Source organism: Uranotaenia lowii, chromosome 3, assembly GCF_029784155.1.
Source record: "Uranotaenia lowii strain MFRU-FL chromosome 3, ASM2978415v1, whole genome shotgun sequence".
NCBI lineage: Eukaryota > Metazoa > Arthropoda > Insecta > Diptera > Culicidae > Uranotaenia > Uranotaenia lowii.
This window is the reverse complement of record NC_073693.1, coordinates 251925732-251947546: the sequence shown is the minus strand read 5'-3', so window position 1 is coordinate 251947546 and position 21815 is coordinate 251925732. Positions and strand designations below refer to the sequence as shown.

Genomic DNA, 21815 nt, shown 5'->3' with positions numbered 1-21815 from the left:
TTTCCAAAAACTATGCGGTTGTCGACCTTTGCTCAGAGGTATTTTAGCTGCTATTAAGAAGTTTAAGTGTGTTCCCAAATAGTAATCTTAATGTGTGGCAAGCATTTTTGTTTACCAAGTTATTTCATTTTTGATGGGCTATCTGAAGCTTAACTCCTTTCATTCACATGCCAATCCTTTCCACAGACACCGTTGCTAGGTCTATAACCTTCTCAATTATTTCACCACCAATTGTTTTATCATGCGGCATCCATGCTGTGAAAACAAAGGGCCAACTTGGTTCTATCTACGAACAGACAAAGATAATAACCAATACGACGTTGTGCATTATAAAAGCATCAACAAACAATGAATGCTACGAGCGAGTACTATGTTCCTGCTGAGCGGGAGTACTTTTGGAGTGGGAGGAAGAGAACGAAACGACTTGTTACGAGGTCAAAACTGGAAAAGCTTCATTTTATGTCATTGCTTCAATACCTAAAAACCTCTTGGCTTACACATTGAACTGGGTGTGTTGTATTCACACGCCAAGCTATGCGTATGCCAACATTGCAACAGTAAGTCCCCCAGACGCTTACGGTCTGACGACCCACCACCTAGCTCACCAACTGTTGAATCTGCCAATTGGGGGAAGAGACAGTTGGCACTTCTTTCAGTCTGGTAGCATGTTGTTCCTTGGTTTGCTCAGCTACTACTAAATTGTCAATGTAGATAATAACAATTTCCACAATAGCCAACATTTCACACGTCACTTGCTGGAAGATTTCCGGCGCACAGTTTATTCCAAACATTAGTCTCTTAAACCTCATCAAGCCTTTGCTTGTCACGAATGTAGTGACTTCTCGGGGATCCGGGTGCAGTTCAATGGTATGTCCAGTTTTGAAACAAATCTCGAGCCTCGCAGGTTTTTAATAAGTGTGTCGACCATTGATAAGAGATAGTGTTCAGTGGATTGCCTGATTTGGAATCTTTGTGTTAATGCATAGCCGTATGTCGTCCTTCCCCTTAAGTACGACTACAATTGGAGATATCCATTCAGGTAGACCAACGGCTGGTTCAATCACATAACTTCTCAACATTTGTTGAATTTCGGCGTCAACCTAAAATAAGCTCATTTCTTGGGAGGAATAGTCTTATCGATTGCAAGCTTCAATTGCATGTTTTGGGAAGATCTTGCTTTTAACCTTAATATAGTTCAAAACAAGTCCAACTTTGAGAACATTAAGGGTCTTTTGTCGTTTGTTCTGCAAAGCAGCGCTTAACGTGCACCTTGCATAACAAAAAAAAATTTGTCTTGCAACACTTCCAGAAAGTAAGGCACGCTAGGTAGATAGGATGCAAAAAACATTAGCAGCAAACTACCTGAGCGAGAGCCCGAAAAATTACACATCTCTAGGTTCTGCACGCATTTCAGATTGCTCTTGTAAGCGGCTATCGGGTATTCTTTTGTTCGCTCAGGTGTGTCTACACCTAAGCTACTCTAGGCTGACTGTAAAGAGGATCTGCAATTGCTTCGCCTCCTCTACACATAGTCAGTCAGTGAGCCTAGAAAAAGTTTATCCGATCAGTTTTGAGCTTTCTACACAAATTGCCCTGCGCTTACATTCTTCACCACCTCTTCACTTCTTCTACGAAGCACACTCGCTTCATCTATCCAGCTGCATTCTTCACAATATCTTTAAAATTTCTACTTTTAAATTTCAACTCGCCGCATTGTCATTTAAAAAATATAATCATCTTTATTGGACTAAGGGATTTTGAGGATAGTTCGTAAACAGATTGGATTAATACGCTTCACCAACTTCACGAGATTCCACGGTACCGGCCGCCAACCTTCTTCTCCCAATGGCTACAGTCCAACGACCTTCCAAAACACCTGTCCGAAGACAGCCCGTGTCTCTTGGTTTGTCGACGTCGGCTCCCCGGTTCAACGACCTACCCCTTGGGTTCCTGGTCCAACACAACTTTTCACAGTTCCGTCTCTATGACCTTCAACGGATTCTCGGCCCTGGCTCATCCTTCCGAAGGCATCCTGTCTGGATGAACTTCCACTAGATGGAGAAAATCGGCTTTTTAAAATAACACGCCTGTTTAACATAACACTTCAGCGCTTACACCTCTTCTACGTGCCATTCCGGACCACAGGCTCGAGTATGTAACGCTGTGAAACGGATTCGTAGAGCAAGATATGATTTTAAAAGAAGCTTCGTATTACTTTTCAGGAGGTATTGGGGACACGCATCCTGTGAAGCGCTTAGGTAATAGAAATCCAGCTAGCGTTGAAGTAGGCAATCTTAACGTCAATCGTCATAATGGCGCAATGATGAACACATGTCTTCATCTTTTGATATGAGCGTTCGCGTACTCTGTTACCATTCGAATATCCTGATAGCTTAATACTGGCTCTAGTTTCTATATCGGCATCGTTTCACGCCAATTAAACGCGCTGCCTGGCATTTTGCACGGAGCTTGGCAATATCTAAGGTTCACCAGTAAACAAGTCTTCGCCACCACTTGAGTATTCTTGTATTGGGCATAGTCCTGTCGCACACAGCAAGCATCATTTCCGTAAGCTGAACAGCGTTTTGGACCTGCAACGCTCGCTGCATATTTATAGATTCAACACAGACTTTTTAATCAAAAGTTTCTTTCTTCCGTCCTTTCGTTCCTTTTTGCATAAACAGGATTTCGACCACCTTGGCTGTAGCGTATCGTCTGGTGATCGCTATGGCTGTAATCGTCACACATTCTCTAGTTCATATCAGCTTTTAGCGATAGGCTCGAGAAGGTGACACTGACGATCTTTCTGGTATACTTACCATAGTTATAATATTATCCTCTTATCTCCCCAAACGAAGACACTTCCTTATTTCGGATATCAAAAATTGACCTTCGTTGTGTTTGACTTAAGTAAATATTCCCATCATCATGGCAATCTTATATTTTTCTAAATTTCTCAACCAAATGTCAAATCAGCAACATAAATCGGCACATAGCGGTTCAATTGGAACTCAGAACCTGTCTCTCAATGTCATTGTTTAGTTTGAAACAGTTATTTAAATGTAAGGCATGGTGTACATAAATTCGATGCCCAACGTATTACACACTTATGCATTCCGGCGACTACAAAAATTTCCCAGACTTTGAAAAGATATACATATTTAATCAAACTTAAATCATCGAAAAGATAATAGAATAGATTGCTTCCTTGAGTTTTTATTTCTAGGTTAATTATTGTAATAAAATTTTTTAGTTTTTCCTTAATTTTTTACTTTAAGTTTTTTGTTGATAAAGGAGCTGCTTAAACAGTTATCGTCATTCACCCTATTTTGACCCACATTTTATTATATAAAAAAAACTTTGAAAGGGTTAAATGATCGATAGTTGGTTGTAAAGCTCATATTGGTTATGGTTTTATCAAATGAATTACGAAAAAGACCTCCAAAACCTGCGTTGGAAAGGAACGTCAACTATTTGAGATAAACCAAACTTGAACCGACCATCTCTTAACTTTCCAACACTTTCTATGTTCAACCTTTTCTGTATATGTATTGAACAATGACCAAAAACAAAAACAACAAATCCCGTACCCGTTGGACATAAAACCCCAAACAATTCCACCAAAACTCGCCGTGTAGGTGTTTGGAAACATTGAACTAGAGCCTGAATCAGCTATCACTAGACACAACAACTTCCGTTCCTTTGTCCAAGGGCTGATGCTTCTGTTCAGGTAGGTTAACACTGGTGTGCATAATTTAAGAAAAAAAAAATACAAACAATCATATGTATAGGGAAAGTTTTAACAAGAAAAATACACTTTATAGATTTAGACAGAAAGAGCTGTTTTCAAAATTTTCCTATGTCTATCGTTTCGCTATCTCATTCTATCTTTTTCATTTCGTCAAGTGTGAAATCTTTTCCGTTTTATTTTGGAAAAGCGTCAGAAAAATGTGCCTTTTCAAAACTTTTTTCTGTGTGTTTTCTTACAATGCGCATTGTGCTTTATTCATCGATAAGTAATTATAGAATGAATCACTTTCCTAGGTCGAGAAAAATTCTAGAAATGTTTGAACTTGGTGCAAAAGACTTAAAGATCGATTAAGACTATTTGAATTTTCGAACATTTTTTTTAAATTTTAAGCAGTTTTAAAAATTTTGACAATATTAAAAATTTTGACAATTTTGACAATTTTGACAAATTTGACAATTTTTACAATTTTGACATTCCGAAATTTTTTATAAATTAGACATTTTTGACAATTCTGACAATTTTGACAATTTAAACAATTTTGACAATTTTGACAATTTCGACAATTTTCACAATTTTAACGATTTTGACAATTAAAATTTTTTACAGTTTTGACAATTTTGAAAGTTTTGAAAATTTTGTTGGCAATTTTGCCATCTTTGACAATTTTGACAATTTTGACAATTTTGATAATTTTGACAATTTTGACAATTTTGACAATTTTGACAATTTTGACAATTTTGACAATTTTGACAATTTTGACAATTTTGACAATTTGACAATTTTGACAATTTTAACGATTTTAACAATTTTGACAATTTTGACAATTTTGACAATTTTGACAATTTTGACAATTTTGACAATTTTGACAATTTTGACAATTTTGACAATTTTGACAATTTTGACAATTTTGACAATTTTGACAATTTTGACAATTTTGACAATTTTGACAATTTTGACAATTTTGACAATTTTGACAATTTTGACAATTTTGACAATTTTGGCAATTTTGACAATTTTGACAATTTTGACAATTTTGACAATTTTGACAATTTTGACAATTTTGACAATTTTGACAATTTTGACAATTTTGACAATTTTGACAATTTTGACAATTTTGACAATTTTGACAATTTTGACAATTTTGACAATTTTGACAATTTTGACAATTTTGACAATTTTGACAATTTTGACAATTTTGACAATTTTGACAATTTTGACAATTTTGACAATTTTGACAATTTTGACAATTTTGACAATTTTGACAATTTTGACAATTTTGACAATTTTGACAATTTTGACAATTTTGACAATTTTGACAATTTTGACAATTTTGACAATTTTGACAGTTTTGAACTTTTTCTATATGGGTAATACTGTTTGCACCAAGCGTTCTTATAATAGATACAGATAGCATTTTCAGCATTTCGATAAATAATAGCGATAGATAGACGAAATAATTCGGTTTGAAAATCTTGTTCATTTGATTGATAATTTATATTTTCATTAACTTCACATTTCAATAGATCAGATTATAGGTTGAAATATCCTAGCATCACTTAAAATTATTTAGAAATTAAACACCGTTATCAACTATTTACTAGTGAGAAGAAGGAAACCTATTCAGGACTACAACCATACCTCTTGCCAAACATCGACAGGTACTAACTAGTAGCTGATGGTTGTGATCTTGGTCTCTGTCTAGAGAGAGAGAGAGTTTTCACTTGTCCCAGTCTTTAGAAACCTTTTTTCTTCCTCTTAACCCCACAGTCTCCAACCTAGCGTTAGTCGAGATCTAGTGAGATAGTTTGAAAGTAGCTCAAAACCGACAAAGGACACCAAGCCCCAAACCACCAAAAACCCACCACTTTTCCACCAATATAGATTCTTCACTGTGTGTGTGTTTGTATAATTGTATCTCTGTCGAGTTCTCTCTTGAAAAAAAGAGACTGAGAGAAGAAGAGGATATGCACTTTCGAATACCTGTATGCAGGAGTAAACCCCTCCAAAAAGTAAATAGAATCTACTGTTTAGTTTCTGTTCCCATATTTGTTTCGTTCCCTTTAACTAAGCATTTAATTTTTTCAATAAAATAGTTCCACTTAGCTTGCTCTAGGCAAATTTGGCTTTGACCAACGGAATTGCGGTGCAGGAAAAAGCTTTTGCATCGCCACGAGTTTCATTAGCTTCTAGATTATTTTCTTTAGAGTTAATGCAGAAACCCTGTATAAATTCGTTCCTTTGCATCATATTTGTTACTTCACCCTGAAACCCATTTCCTAGAGATGTTCATATTTAGGATTTTCTTGCCATTCTAGTTTCAATAAACCGTTCACATGCTAGTTCATTTAGAGTTTTTCTGTAGTTTAAGTTTAGAGTTTATAGCTCCAGTTAACATAGATTTTTGCTCAAATTCATAAATTAAAAGTACAAGCGTTAATACTATACTAATCGCAACACTTGTTTATGTAATCAATTTATTGAATTTTCTTAAAAGAACATTGGATTTCACTAACAAGAAACGTTGAAATCTTTTGAGTTGATTGCAGCAAACAGTGTTTCATAAATTCTAAATCTATGCTTCATAAAACATTCAACTTCTATTAAAAATTCAACTCATTTAATATTAATTCCGCTTACACAACAAGCTACAAATTTGAGCAAAATTTTCCAAAGTCACATACACCAACCCACAAAACAACTTACACACTAACACGTTTACCCTCGGTAACAAAAGCTACTCCAACTTAGCATAAGCTGTTAATATGTAAAAACTAGAATCTCCAATCATATTGCTAATATAATGCTATCTATCGATGCTCCCGGATCGGATTCGATTGGATTCTCTCGTCAATAAAACATCTCACCACTACGAACATCAGATGTGCAACGGGCGAGTCGTGGCCGAACATTATGCTGGCATGTCTCAAAGGGCGACCCTGTGACCCGCGATCGGGCAAGACGAACGAAACCTGCGGCTCGACGATGGCCTACGCGTACTTCGTGTCGTTCATTTTCTTCTGCTCCTTTCTTGTAAGTATTATTTGATTTGAAAATTATGTTGCTTACAGTTAGAGTTGATGTTATGTTAAATCTATTAAATCAATTTGAGAGTACAAGAACAATTTAATATTTGAATTTCTTACGATGGTGATAAAATGTACTCTATCAATGCAACGGTATTCTTTTGAACGAATCAACCAGATTTTGAGTATTCTTCGGAATCTCTAGCGTCTCTTACAGTCTACCGTCACCATGCCTTGTGTTATTCACAGATGTAAATTTAGGTGGTAGCGTCGCCTAATCGCCTATTGAACACTGCTACTCATATATCATAATGAATAGTCTCAGCAATCCATCCAATAAGACCAGGAATGTTGCGAGCGGGTCGAGAAGAAACGCTAATTTTTTACAGCAGTTTGTATAGCTTCAAACTGTAAAATACATTTTATTAGTTTTGTTAATTTTACGTTTACATTCTAAATTATGTAACTTACAAATTCAGTTCTCTCTTGTATGTTGTCTCGCGCCCGAACAACTTGTTTTAATATAGGCTAAGTGCATGCGCTTCAACTGCATGTATGAAGATTTCGGTTAGGATATATTTTAATAATTTATTTTAATTTGTTTGTGTACCTTGTTAACCTCGTTCGAAATCTATTGTTAAAGCTAGATTATGCAGATGATGAACTGTAATCCGATCGCGGTCAGACTTCGTAGGTTCTGGTACTGCATGAATGAGGTTATGTTTTAGCTTCTAAGTTTTAATTTGTCGATAATAGTTTTAAGTTTCACCTGCTTGAGCAACCCGTACTTTTCGACAGGAATCCAACCGTACTTTTCTTTATTAGTTGTTAACCCAGGTGGTAAATCCAATTTACGGATTGCATTCCAAGGCGCGGCGAGCACCGCGTCCCCCCAGTTTGCTACTCTTTGTCCATGGGTGCAATTGGACGACTCATGGTACAATGCTTAGGAACACTGTACCCCCTACGTCATAAAGTCCACCTGGGGCCACTGACCTTTGTTCCCCCCTCGAACTGTTTGACACACTTTGCTTCAATAGTGGGAGGTCAATTCGCGCTAGTGCGCTCCAAGGCAATACTCGTTTCCGAATCCTCTATCAACAATACCTCATTCTATCACAACTCGATGCGCAACCCCTCCTCTGACGAGTTAGGACCCGACATCTCATCGTGTGAATGAGGTCCCCACGCAGCGCAACTACTAACTTTGTGAATCCAGTCCAGGAAGTCCGGAAACACAAAGCGAGTTGTCGACGACACTTTCTCTGTTCAAACACGCGGGTAGAGGGGGTAAGCCGTCTAAGCCACGTGTAGGACTCAGACTCCTCCGAACTCACAAGTAGTGTTGACTTAAGTCACCACTCAGCGCAACTACACGATCTTCAAGTCGGGCGTTTTACTCCCCTGAGGCGCAGATCGAGCTATAGACCGCCCTCATCAGGTCACACTCGCGGTTCAGGCGCATCAATTCCCGAAACGCGTGTCGAACCCTGACACCGTGCACCGGCAAACCGTGCCTCTCAGACACTAACGTGTAAAACACGTCCTGATCGGCCAATTGGCCACCATTTTGCGCATCTACTCGTTTTGCGAGTCGGGTCTCTACCCACCGAAGCGCAAAACGAGTTGGCGATCGCTCTCCCTCCGGTCACGTCCGCATATCAGGGTCATGACCCCTCGAAAGCGTGTTGGACCATCACGCACACACCCAAGTACTGGTGCACCAAGTACTCGGGTTCACCATTTCCTCCGCGCGGGTTTGGAAGACCCGTCGACAGCCTCTAATGGGTTTGGTGTAGTTCTCTTGGCCGTACATCTGCAATACGCCGGACTTGCAGACACGTTTCCACTCTGCACCACGGGGAGCTGGAACTACATCCTAAGCACAACTAGATTAAACTATTTTTAAGTTATTTAACATTGATTTTCTCAAACTTTTGCAAATTTTACCACTCGTGTTTTTATAAACAAATTTCCACCCGGTCCGTTCGGCTGACGTGAAGAAGAGAGCGAGCGAGACCGCCAATCCTCTGAAAGTTCAGGAGAAACGTCAGTTGATCCGCCCGTCACTGAACTGCATTTCACAGCGGTACGTCGAAAGCGATGCTTGCAGTGTTGCTGATGTCAACATCCTCCCCCTCGTGACGCTGGCCGATGACTGCCTTTGGAACCGTGTCACCCATAAGCTCAACATCCAACACTGCCAATCTACTGACCAATTGCTTTGACAGCCCTCTATTCGTTTGCACGACTGCATAGCGAACTCTCCCGTCCACTCCGGGGAATACTTCCAGAACCCTACCTCGCACCCACCCATTTCTCTTTGCTTCGTTCACAATTTACAACCAAGTTCCCCACGCCGATCTCCTGAACCTCGTTGAACCACTTTGTGCGACGAGTCAAAGTGGGTAGATATTCCCGGACCCAACGACGCCAACACATGTCCAGCTGGCACTCTATCTGGTTCCAGATGCTCTTCAGGACTACGGCTCCATCCACAAACTGCTTGCTCGGTTGTTTTACGCCGTTCGAATCGCCTAGCAAAAAGTGGCTGGGCGTCAGAGATTCAGCTTCCTCGCTATCCAATGGTAGGTACGTCAAAAGTCTGGAGTTGACGACTCCTTCAGCTTCTACCACAAATGTATTCAGGCCTTCGTCGTTGAGCTTCCGTCCCGCGCACAAGCTTTTTTCCATGGCCGTTTTCACTGAGCGTACCATACGCTCCCAGCTCCCACCCATGTGAGGCGTTCCTGGAGGTTTGAAGACCCACTTGTGTGTGAATGTTGGTGAATGTTGCTGCTAAGTCGTCCTGAAACTGGCTGATTTGTTGTTGTAGAATGTTGCCGGCTCCACGGAAATTGGTTCCGTTATCCGAATGGATTTCCAGTGGTGCCCCTCGTCGAATAATAAAGCGCCGGATGCTCATAATGCAGGATTCTTTTGTGAGGCTGTGGACTACTTCGACGTGAACTGCTCTAATGGTTAAGCAGGTAAATAGAGCCACCCAGTGTTTAACCAAACTTCTGCCTCTTTTGACCAGGATTGAACCAAATAGGTCTATTATTTATTATTAACAATCAACAGAAATATTTTTAAGACCAAACTTATGCAGTACTTCAAAGATAACCTAAACCGATGATCAACCAACCACTTATTTCAGTCCTTTCTTTAATTTTTTTTAATTTTCTTAGCGATAAATTTAATTTAAACTATGTAGTTTTAGTTGTATTCTTAGTTACTTTTTATATTAATAATTCTTTTAAATCTTAGTTTTTTTTCATTAGATAAATAATGGATCTCTTAAAAGGAATATTCTTCCACTGAGACTCATTTTAACAAATATTGTTATATTCCTTAATTACATTTCCTCGCATTAAATAATCATTTTGAAAGTTCTCAGCATTATTAAAACTTTGCTCGCGTTTTCAAGTATATATTAAGTTTTTTTTCTTGTTTTGCTACCAGACATGCTGAGAACAGTTAGCGTCCATTACCAGGGGGCTCAAATCGAGCTTTTTGGTATGGGGGAGTGTGGTGGGCCGCTAAAAAAAAATATCTAAAAAATCTGCAGCTGCAGCAGCTTGATGAAAAGCGAGCATTGGATCGCAAAGCGAGGGAGGTAACATTGAGAGCTACGTTGGAAGAAATAGAGGCCGAGAAACAGCATGTCTCGGAGAGATTTTCCGTTACGCAAGCGGAGGATTCTTCCAGCGAAGAAGAAGAAGGTGATCGATCGATTTTGAACACCACAATCAAGCGGTCATATCGAACTCAAGATTGGGTACAATCACCGCCAGCCATCAACCAGGCCATCCCATGTAGCAGGTTTTCAGCTATCAGTGTCGACGAGCGGTGGAACCTTGTGCAGCGATATGGAGCGTGCCGCAATTGCCTGAACCAGAGGTGCAGGATGTTGACATCGGCAACACTGCAAGCGTCGCTTTCGACGCGCCGCTGTGAAATGCAGTTCAGTGGCGGGCGGATCAACTGACGTTTTTCCTGAACTGTTCCTTTGAGTTTCAAGAATCCAAACTCGGAAACAGATTGAAAATTATTGTTTTGAATTCAGGTTCAGAGTTCAGTTTCAAAATCCAAAGTAAGATTTAGCTCTTAAATGAGTTTTACGATCAAGATAAAAAATATCAAATTGACAATTTCGTTTAGTAGTTCAACAGATTTTTTAACATATCTTTATTTTGTTAATTAAATTTCCATATTTCAAATTTTCAATCAAATGATATTTGTACACACAATTCAGCTGAAAATCACAAATATAAAGTAGAATTTGAGCATATTTTTGAAGTTTACAAGCTCCGTTTTATGAAAAAATATCAAGTTTTTATTTTAAAAAAATGTCTTCCGTAGCCTTATCAATATGACATTACTTTTAATGAAACATAATTGCTGATAAAGAATCATGAAGCTGAACTTCGCCTAAAATATCTGCATTTATATATTTTATGGTGTTTTGTAACATTATTAATATTGATTTTATTTCAATACCCAAATTTTAAACTTAAATCATAAATTTGGATCAAGTTTACAGGAACCAGATTTGAACCCGAAAATCTCAATCACTTTATTTAATTTTTGAAAAGTAGATTTATGTTCAACAATATGGTTAAAATCTTTGATTTTGCTCAAGAGTTTCGAAAATTAAGTTTATTTTAAAGAAATTGAAAGTTTTCATTAAAATACTTATGTATATTAAACTCAAATTTAATCTAAAAGGCTCTGAGATTTTAGCCCTAGTTTCAATAAACAAATTAAGCTCACCATTTTAAAGATTCTAAGACGTATTTTCTAAAGTTATAATCTACCCCTCTAGAGCTCGATTCTTTTCTGAAAAATTTCCAGAAGCTTAGTTTCATGATTACAAACAACCTTTGTTTTACGGAAACTTCATAGATGACGAAAATCATGTGACATTTTTTTTTCAAAAATAGCATAAGCTCAAAGGCTACTGAACTTGACTTTCAGTGTTTTATCGGTTTATGTTTCAACAAACTTTAACAATTTTTTCTTTTATTTTGAAACATAATATCACTTAACCAAAGCAGTATTTTTGAGTAGTTTTTGTTTAAATTAGCCCACAAATAACTGAGATATTCCAGTTATAAGAAAAGTAAATATTTTTCATATTTTCAAATTATGCCGTACTTTCTCAACTCCGCCTGTAGATGAGGTTTATGTTCCATCTCTCATTCCTAACTCAGGATTTATTTTTCTCAAATAACCAATCCAGAATCGGCGGAATTGTTTGACCTAACTGATAATCATTTTTTTTAGATCGAACGAACAAAACATTGAACAATGATTTCTGAGGCTACCAAATTGATCAATTTTGAAAAAAAAGGTCCATTTCCAGTTTTCTCGGTTTTTGAGCTTCTGTTAGCTTTTACTTTTGACAACTACTAGTCTCAGTAACAAGAAATAATAGATTTACATATTTCCAATCATATAGCGAGGAAAAACGGACTATTCGATGCTGTTTTATGACTTTTTTTAATATACCCCGTCTTAAGGCGGGTTTCGACTCTAGAGGTTAAAATTTTAATGTTAAAGTACTCAAAAACGAATAATCACATAATTACAAAAATTAAATATTTAAATTTTTTTATCATTTATGCATAAAAAATATCAAATTATAACAAAAAGTCCATGTAAGCATAACTGAAATATATCACTACACTGCAGCACTGAGTCGATTTGAGTTCATTTTTGATTTTCTCAAACCCTGTGGGCTAAAAAGCTTCGTTTTGATTCAAAACTCATTCATGATTTTTTGCAGCATTTTCAAGTAATGTTTAGATGAGTAAATTTGAACTTTTAGGTTTGTATGGGAAAATTGAATATTTTGTACTGAAAAAACAACATCATTTTGTTTATTCCGTGGAATCGAGTCTGCCTATGGTTTTTGGGCCAATTTATAAATTATCTTAACGAATTTTTCTGCTGAACAACTTTGTCCAAGACCATAACATCGTACCTACTTATGCAAACAAGTTATTAGCTGTTTAACAGGGGTATGTCTTTTGGCATTGAAAAACAATAAATTCAATTGACATCACTGCTTGTGCCTTGCAAAGCGTTGCATGAAAAGTAGTCAAGCAACACCTCGCAAGGCACCCAGCAATGATGTCAGATAAATGATTGTTTTTCAATGCCAAATGACGTACCCTTGTCAAACAGATAATTGCTTTTTTGCCCAATTAAATACGAAGTTAAGGTCTTCGACAAAGTTGTTCGGCGGAAATTTTTTAAATTGGCACAAAAGCATAAGCAGGCTCGGTTTTACAGAAGAAAAAAAAACTGATGTTGATTTTTCAGCAGGTGCAAAATATTTAATTTTTACATACAAACCTTAAAGTTCAAAGTTACTCATGTAAACGTTATTTAAAAATTCTCCAGAAAATCATTGACGAGTTTTGGACCAAAACGAAGCTTTTTAAACCCCAAGGTTTGTAAATTAAAAAATGACCCCGAATCGACTCAGTATATTGTATCACCCCTTGATAGCATTATATTTATCAAGATTATAATTCAATCATATACTGATTACCAAAAATGCAAAAATACAAGTCTTGTACACAAGAGACTGTATGCAATGTTTGTCTTGTACTAATTTTACTTGTATGCAATGTTAAACTGTCTCCTGCCTTTTACTCAAAACTTTCTGCATTGTTTCTAAATTCATCAATTCTTGAAAAGTTTGAGTACCAGCTAAAAGATTTGAACCTCGGACCTGCAGATTGAGAGTCGTTCTTGCTTCCACAGAACCGTGTCACCTCTACCGCCCTAGATGATCTGCCGACTATATCAATATCATCGGCGAAGCAGATAAGTTGACTGGATATGTTGAAAATCGTGCCCCGCATTTCGATCACCGCTTGTCGAATAACACCTTCTAGCGCCACGACGAACATCATCCAGGATAGACTATCGCCTTGTCGAAGCCTCTGCGTGATTCGAATAAACTCGACAATTCACCCAAAATCCGCACACAGCACTTCGTTAGGACAGTGATTGCTCGGTAGTTCTCACATTCAAATTTGTCACCCTTCTTTTACATGGGGCATACAACCCTCTTCTTCTACTCCTCCCGTAGCTGTTCTGTGTCCCAGATCTGGACCATCAACCGGTGTAGGCAATCGGCCAACTTATCTAGTCCCATTTTAATGAGTTCAGCTGTGATGCCATACTTACCGGCCGACTTATTGCTATGCAGCTGGTGAGTTCCTTAACTTCACTTATGGTTGGGAGTGGATCCACCTCGCCATTGCTAGGATGGCGATGTACCTTCCTTTACCGCCTTGATCTCCTGCATGTTTGCCGATCTGTTGTTCAACAAAGTTATGACTGTTATGACTGTTTTATAACCTCACGATTGTCCGTCAGGATGCCCCCGTCCTTATCCAGGCACATTTCGGCTTGTAGCACGAAGTCTTTGCAAGATGCGTTGAGTTTCAGATCGAACTTTCGTGTTTCTTGGGAACGATGCAGCTGCTCCAGCTCCTCGAGCTTCTCCTCCTACAGGTGGCGCTTTTTCTCCTGGAAAATTCGGTCTCGCTGCCTCATCCAATGTCGATGATTTTCTTCATTTCGATGGGTCCTTCTTTGCACGGCTGCCTCCCGCGCTGCGTTCTCTTCGTCCATCACCCTCCTACACTCCTCGTCAAACCTGTCGTCCTATCGAGTTCGTTCCACATGCTCGATTACGTTGATTACTGTCTTGATGGTATCAAAACAGTCCTCGAGAGGGGCTTCGTCAAGCTCGCCTTCTGCCGGCAGCGCTGCTTCGAGCGATTGCGCGTAGTCTGCCACAATCTCAGGTTGCTTCATTCGGGCGATGTTAAATCGAGGCGGTCGTCGCATGGGTTTCGAATGCTGTTCACTACGGAGAATTTTCGGCGCATCTTCACCATCACCAGATAGTGGTCTGACTCGATGATGTCCGAGGAGTGCCGGCTGTCTATCAAAACGTGGTCGATCTGTAATTGCGTTTGGTATGGTGATCTCCAGGCGTACTTGTGTGGGAGGAGGACTGGAAAAAGGAACTTAGTACGACAGTTCGTTTGAAGGCAGCGAAATCTATTAGTCTGAGGCCGTTTTTGTTGGTCAGCTGGTGCGCTTTGAACCTTCTTATTGTCGGTTTGAATCCCTCCTCCTTACCGACTTGAGGCGTTTTGGGCAGCGGCGTATTCGAGCTCCAGCTGCGCGTTGAATTCGTCTTTGTCGTCACTAGTACTTCCGAGGTGAGGGCTATGCACGTTGATGATGCAGATGTTAAAGAACCGATCCATGATTCTCAACCGGCACATTCGTGAGTCAATCGGCCATCACTTTTTATAAAAGCTGTTCCAAGCTTGTGTGTGTTGCCGCAGCTCTGGTAGATAACATGACCATTTTAGAACGTTCGTACTGTGGAGCCCTTCCAGCAAATCTCATGCAGCGCTACGATGTCGAATTGGCGGCCCTTCACTTCGTTGGACAGCGCGTGGGTACTGCCCTTGAAATTTAGGGATCGGAAGCTCCATGTTCTCAATCGCTAGTCTAACCGAAATTTGTTGTTCATTGTTCGTTGCTTATATATTTTTTGTAGCCACGGGCTAGCAAAGCCCGCAACTAACTCAACTAATTCGCCGGAGGACCGTCGTGATGTGCTGTTATGGGTCCTTAACATCAACAGGACGTTGTGGCACTCCGAAAGCCGCCCCAGACATAGATAACAGACGCGTATGGAGCCCCCTAACTCTATTAGCATACGTATAAAGTTGGGTACCCGATCTCCGCTAATGTTGCTCGCACCCCAGCTAGCACCACGGGGAGGCAACGAATCGGAGTTGTAAGACAAGAGGTGATATGCCCACCAGGGGTGTCAGGTGTCCTGATTTTTCAGGATTTGTCCTGATTTTTGAGAGGCCGTCCTGATTTTTCAAAAACGCTTGAATTGTCCTGATTTTTTAAAAATGACGTTTAAAATGTCCTGATTTGTCCTGATTTTTGAAAAATATCTAAACTTTAACTAAATTTATTGTTAAATGGTGAGAAAATCAAACAAATCTTCTACAAAACAGTTAAACTAGTTTAATCGATGATAATCTTTGGTTCAAATGATATTTAAATAGTGTTTTTCGATGTTATCCAAGTTTTTTCTCGCTGTAGTTGCATAACTTTAGGCGTCTTCAGCACCTGTATTTCGCCTTTAGTTATGTAATCTAAGCATAGCTGCATGTTATTGTGGTGTCCTGAAAAATCCTGATTTTTATCATTGCGGTGTCCTGATTTTTATCAAAACCACCTGGCACCCCTGATGCCCACTACCCGAAGGTTGGGTGTATGAGGTCTCGAGTTGCACATTCTCTACCGTTCGCCAACCGCCATACAACTAAGAAGTATTTTTTTTATCATGGCTGAGTGTAAATGAATATATTGGTCTCAAACCACGTAACATTCTTCTGTAGAATAATATTATACATATGCTGAATAACAAAAATCTTTCATAATATTTTGAACAAGATCAGAATAGCTCCCAATGATCGTTTTTACTTATGTTAATTCCGCAGATGTTGAACTTGTTCGTCGCTGTCATCATGGACAACTTTGACTATCTAACACGTGATTCCAGTATTCTCGGAGCCCATCATCTAGACGAGTTCGTACGTATTTGGGCTGAGTACGATCCAAACGCTACGTAAGTATAAATCAAACAGTGACTAGATAAAATTCATTTAATTTGAATTATTTTCCTTCCACAGGGGTAAAATTCACTACGCAGAAATGTATGACATGTTGAAGAACATGGATCCTCCTTTGGGATTTGGTAACAAATGTCCCAACCGACTCGCCTACAAGAAGCTCATCCGGATGAACATGCCGCTGGACGCCGAGGGCAAGGTCGGCTTCACCACCACCTTGTTCGCGCTGATCCGGGAAAACCTGAACATCAAAATGCGAACTGGTAATCTTAGGGTTTCGAATATTGGTTTGAGGAGAAGTTGACTAGGTTTTTTTTCTGACAGCCGACGAAATGGACCAAGCGGATCAAGAGCTCCGTCACACAATCAGCCACATCTGGCCGCTGCAGGCGAAAAAGCTGCTGGACCTGCTGGTGCCGCGAAGAGAAGAACTGAACTCAGGCAAGCTCACGGTGGGGAAAATCTACGCCGGGTTGCTCATTCTCGAATCCTGGCGGAACACCAAGTTCGGCCAGATAGAGTCGGATCTACCGGTAAGTGGGCAGTATTGCCAAGGTAACGCGATCCCGATTTTCTTGCGGGGAGTACTGACTGTATGCCATTTGGACACAGTCATGCAATGTGCCCCAAGGTTTCAGACATTTGTTTTCTTAGATTCCATCTCAAACAAAATGTGGTTTGAAAAAACCTCGACCAGATTCAAAAAATCTTTTGAAAATATTTGAACGCAGTCTATTTCTTAATCAGACTGCAATTTTGTTTAACCATTATCACAATTGGCAATATTTTTTTCCTGTTCTGTTATCTTATCGGTAGCACCACATCATCATTTGTTTTCCTTCGGTTTCTTTTTTTTTGGGTTTCAGTTTTCTATGTTGTTGAGCTCTATTCGATTGATGCCAGTTTTAGTAAATTTGCGTTCACCGTTGCGTAATCCACGTGGATCCGATCGACGATCTACTGAGATGTTTTATAAGTTCCAATGTGTTAGTGCCAATCGTTCGTAAATACAAGTACATTCCAAGTATCCCCACACTGTCGTTCGATTTCTGTAACGCTTCAGCTAGTGCGGCGTTGTTTATGATTTTCGTGATGTTTCAGAAAACATTCAGTCTGGTTTGAGCTACACAGTTTTCTGCGGGAATTCATTGATTGGAAGTATGTTTTCCTTCTTAAATCCTCACCGGAGAACTGTGTAGAAAAGACTTTCTCAATTGGGTTGGTTCATGACACACCTTAGCGTTTTTTGTTCTTGTTTTTTTTCCTTTGATTTTATTTTACTTCACCGTCCGTCTAGCCAATGTCAAACTCAGTTTGTAACGCAGTTTCTTCCTTTCTATTCGTGTCGTCGTCGTCTTACACATTTTTATTCGAATAGATTTCTGTTTTTGTTGAGAATTTAGAACAATATTTTTTGTTTTGTTTATTGTGTATTTTTGTTTTCTTGTAGATCATTAACTATCAATCACAAATATCGTAAATCAACACAATATTTGTCAAATGTCATATGGCCCAAGGTTATTTGGCCAATGGTCGTTCGGCTGAAGGTTGTTAGACCAAATAGATAATCTGATCGAATTGGACATTAGGTCGAATGAGTCATTAGGTCGAAGGTTATTCCTGCTTCAAGTTCTAAGGCCGATTAAACCCTCGGTCTTATGGCAAAATCGCCCGTATAAATGTCTTATTCGGCCGAATATCCTCCGTTTTGACTACCTATTGAAAAGAAGTTTGTTGGATAGTGTTCATTCATTTGTTCAATTTTCGTCTGCTGCATATGTCCATGTTAAAAAGGCGATTTCAAAAATGTGGAGACTGGAGATTATTTTCATCTATCCAATGGATTGAATAATTTATTACAGTTTTCGTCTAATCTTGAGAACACATAAATAAACATTTTGCAGATTAGGAATCATCTAACATTGTCAATGTAGTGCATAGATACCGAGAACTTTTAATTTTTTTTTCAGTCAACGTTTGCCAATTGTTTATTTGTTTAAAAAAATTGTAATTCACTTTTTATCGCACTTGAAATAATTTCATTCAAATATTGACAACAACCGTTATCAGATATTAACTTTATACCGATGTTTTCGTTCCGATCACCGGCCGTTTGCTTTTTCCAGGCACTTGATGCAAGCAATAGTAGCCCCACGGCCAGATTGCCGGTATTACTCACTACTTTTATCTTTAAAAATTACTCTCTTGAATACAGTTTTGCCAATTCCGCTACCAAATCAGAATTTTTCGTTTATATCGGTTTTATTCGTTTTACTTATTTACTAGTGAATAAAAAAAGATATTTATTGCTTATTCTGAGGTGTTATTTTAAAGCCTATTGAGTTCAGTTACCAAATTATTGCGTTTGAAGCTTCTGTTGAAAATTACTTGACAATTAATTATATATCTTACTAGAACAGATTCTTTAAACTCAAGCGAAAGTTTACGCATTTTATTTTAAATTTTTTCTTAGAATAGTTAAAACTTAAAATGAATTTCAAATTCACATACAATACCGCACCAAGGGGTCCTCAGTGATCCATCACCAACACCGAACCTCAAGAAACTGAATGTGTTCGTCTTCTTGCCTAGCTAGTTAACTTTAGATGCTCTCGGTACGTTAGACGATGAGCTTAGATTTGAGCCGTTAAACTTGGAAAACACAAAAAAATTGTCATTAAAAATTATGTTACAAAAAAAAAGATGCCTTAAAAATTCCTTGAAACACGATTTTCAACGTTCTTTTAAAAAAAAACCCTAAACAAAGACGTTGGAGATCTTTGTAGATTGACGGTAGAATGTTTCTGAGTGGAAGGGATGTTCTCGGATAGCGTCCGAAAATTTTTAAATTCCTTATCGCTAGAAAAGTTTTTTCTTCTGAAAGTATCTAAAAGAATTTGACACAACTGCAAAAATTTGGATTCAGTTTGATTCTTTGAAATAGATTATCTTTGCGTTAAAACACTTTAAGGTACTTTTGGAAGAATATTGATATGGTTCTCTTTTTTATTTAAATAGATGGTAGTCTTGAACGGTTTAGAGTATTCATATCTTAAAATTTATTTCAATCACCTTTGGCACTTTAATTCTTTCAAAAACTTCACTCATCGTTATAGCTTTAGTAGATTTATTGGGTATAAGTTTTGGAATGTTGGGACGGTTCAATATACTGTTCGATATTGATTCTTGGATCTAGCTTTTGGCTTCATGGAAGTCGATAAAAATGATATAAATTGAACTGAGACTAAAAAATAATAAAACCTTCTTTGGGTTCGTCGCGACATATTGTAGCGATGAAATTTTCAGCGTTTAACACTTTCTTTTGATTATACATGTTTGGAGTAAGTCGATAAGTTCACGTTCCATTGTCTAAGATACGCTTTGAAGACAGGGTGGTGTGGGAGGTAGCAATGCGATATTTGATCATCTACCGGCTCTTCTAGCTTAAGCATGTGACCAAGTTTCTCATACTCGGCCATGAAACGATGGCAGGCTTCTTTGGTGCCAGGATCCCGTTGCAATCGGCGCTTAAGACCCAAAAAACGCCACTCTGCGATCTATCTGGAACTTCCAAGTTCAATTCCAGGCTTGTTGCTGCGCGGGAGTCGTACGATGTACCTCCCTGTGTCGTCGTCACGTGTCGTTGTTTCGGTGTAAAATTCTTCACAATAACATTCATCTGAAGAGTGTGCGTGTTCCATGGCGATAGTTTCAATTTCCCAAAACTTCTGGAGTGCGGTTTCTAATCGTTCATCTACCGTAGACAATTGGCAAATTCGAGGAATACAAGCAGGTTTACAAGCTGCGGGTGATACGGTCCATCCGAAAGGTATCTCTAGCAACCATGGAAGATCTTTTCCCAGCGAAATCTTTTTTTTCCGCAGTGAAATTCCCAGAATGCTTCACATCCGATGATGAGATCTACCGTTCCCGGGGTGAAAAACGTTTCATCTGCCATTTGATAGCCTGACAGATCGCAAGACGAAATGTCAATTGATGTAGTTGGTAGATCAGCGGTTGGTTTTTTTCAAAATCAAGAACTCAAGTTTAGTTGAAAAATGTTGAGTTCGTGATTGCACAGTAGCGATAAGAGCATTCTTGACTCGTTGCACTGAGCCTCCTATTCCACCAATACAAAAGTTCACCTGAGCGCGATACGTAATTCTTAGTCAACCGATCCGAAATCAAATTGGACATGCCCCTGAGTCCAACTGGGCGCGAGCTTTGATTTTCTTCCCATAATCATCGACAATGAAGAGCGATACCGTTTCGAGCAGAGTTGTGTTGGTGGATGTATGAACCATGTTAATTTGAGGCGATGGTGATTTTGTTTCGAAGAATTTTCCGTTGCTTATTTTCCCAGAACTAGACGACGAGTTAGGAGTCGGAGGAACTGTGGTGGATACTGATGCAGTTTTAGCAGACTCGTGCAGCAGAGAATGCTGCTTTTCATGACACGTACGAGAGGTGAATTTCGACACACATTTCCTAGCTTGATGACCAAACGAAAGGCAATTCCAACATAATCGTTTTTGTGATACCAGCTCACGACGTTGACGAATACCTTTGGCGAGAAAAACAGGACAATTTCGGAGGGAGTGTTGTTCGTCACAAGAAAGAATGTACGACCCGTGAGAAGCAGAGTTAAACTATGCTGTAGCGTTTGCTGAGAACTTCAATTTTGGTTTGTTGTTGGATCCGGCCACCTTCGCAAAGCCCAGTTGTACTTCCGTACTGACTGAATTGATAACCCGTATCCGTTGATAGAAGAACTCTACCAACTCCTCATAACTTGCTTCTGAACTCTGACTTGTTTGTTCCTCCCACGCACGCAATGTTGTTGAATCTAGCTTATATGATAACAAATTCACCAGAGGCATATTCCATTTATCAACCGGCTCATTGAGCTTTTGAACATGACGCTGGAAGTCATCGACGAGAGTGTGTATACGTTGGGCAGATTCTTGTTTAACAGCTGGTAAATCATAAAGAGCACGAAAAAGTTGACGTTTTAAAAATCGGCGATTATCATAACGTTTGGTTAGTGCCTCCCACGTAGAAACATAATTGTCAGCTTCTACGTCGGTTGATTAGAAAGGTTTTTTTCGCATCCCCTTCGAGAGATTGTAAAAGGTATTGTAGTTAAACAAAAGTTGGTATTTCAGGATTGGAATGCACCATAGAAGCAAAGGTATCCCGAAAGGATAGCCAACGTGAGAAATCTCCATTGAATTTCGGCATATCTATCTGTGGGAGCCGAAGATGTAAGGGCGAAGGATGATGTAAAGGTGGAAACATTAACGAGGAATTGAGTGTCTGGTTGGTATCGATAGTATTCTGACC

At 38.9% G+C, this 21815-nt stretch overlaps 1 protein-coding gene across 1 annotated transcript in view; it reads left to right on the top strand.

Annotated features, from left to right (window-relative positions):
• Nucleotides 1-21815, top strand: part of LOC129753289 (voltage-dependent calcium channel type A subunit alpha-1-like) — a 260599-nt gene that overhangs the window by 189595 nt on the left and 49189 nt on the right. The window contains 6 exon segments of the mRNA XM_055749089.1: nt 3639-3730; nt 6631-6781; nt 16341-16468; nt 16533-16735; nt 16797-17005; nt 18599-18640. Coding sequence (XP_055605064.1) covers nt 3639-3730; nt 6631-6781; nt 16341-16468; nt 16533-16735; nt 16797-17005; nt 18599-18640 — 825 coding nt within the window.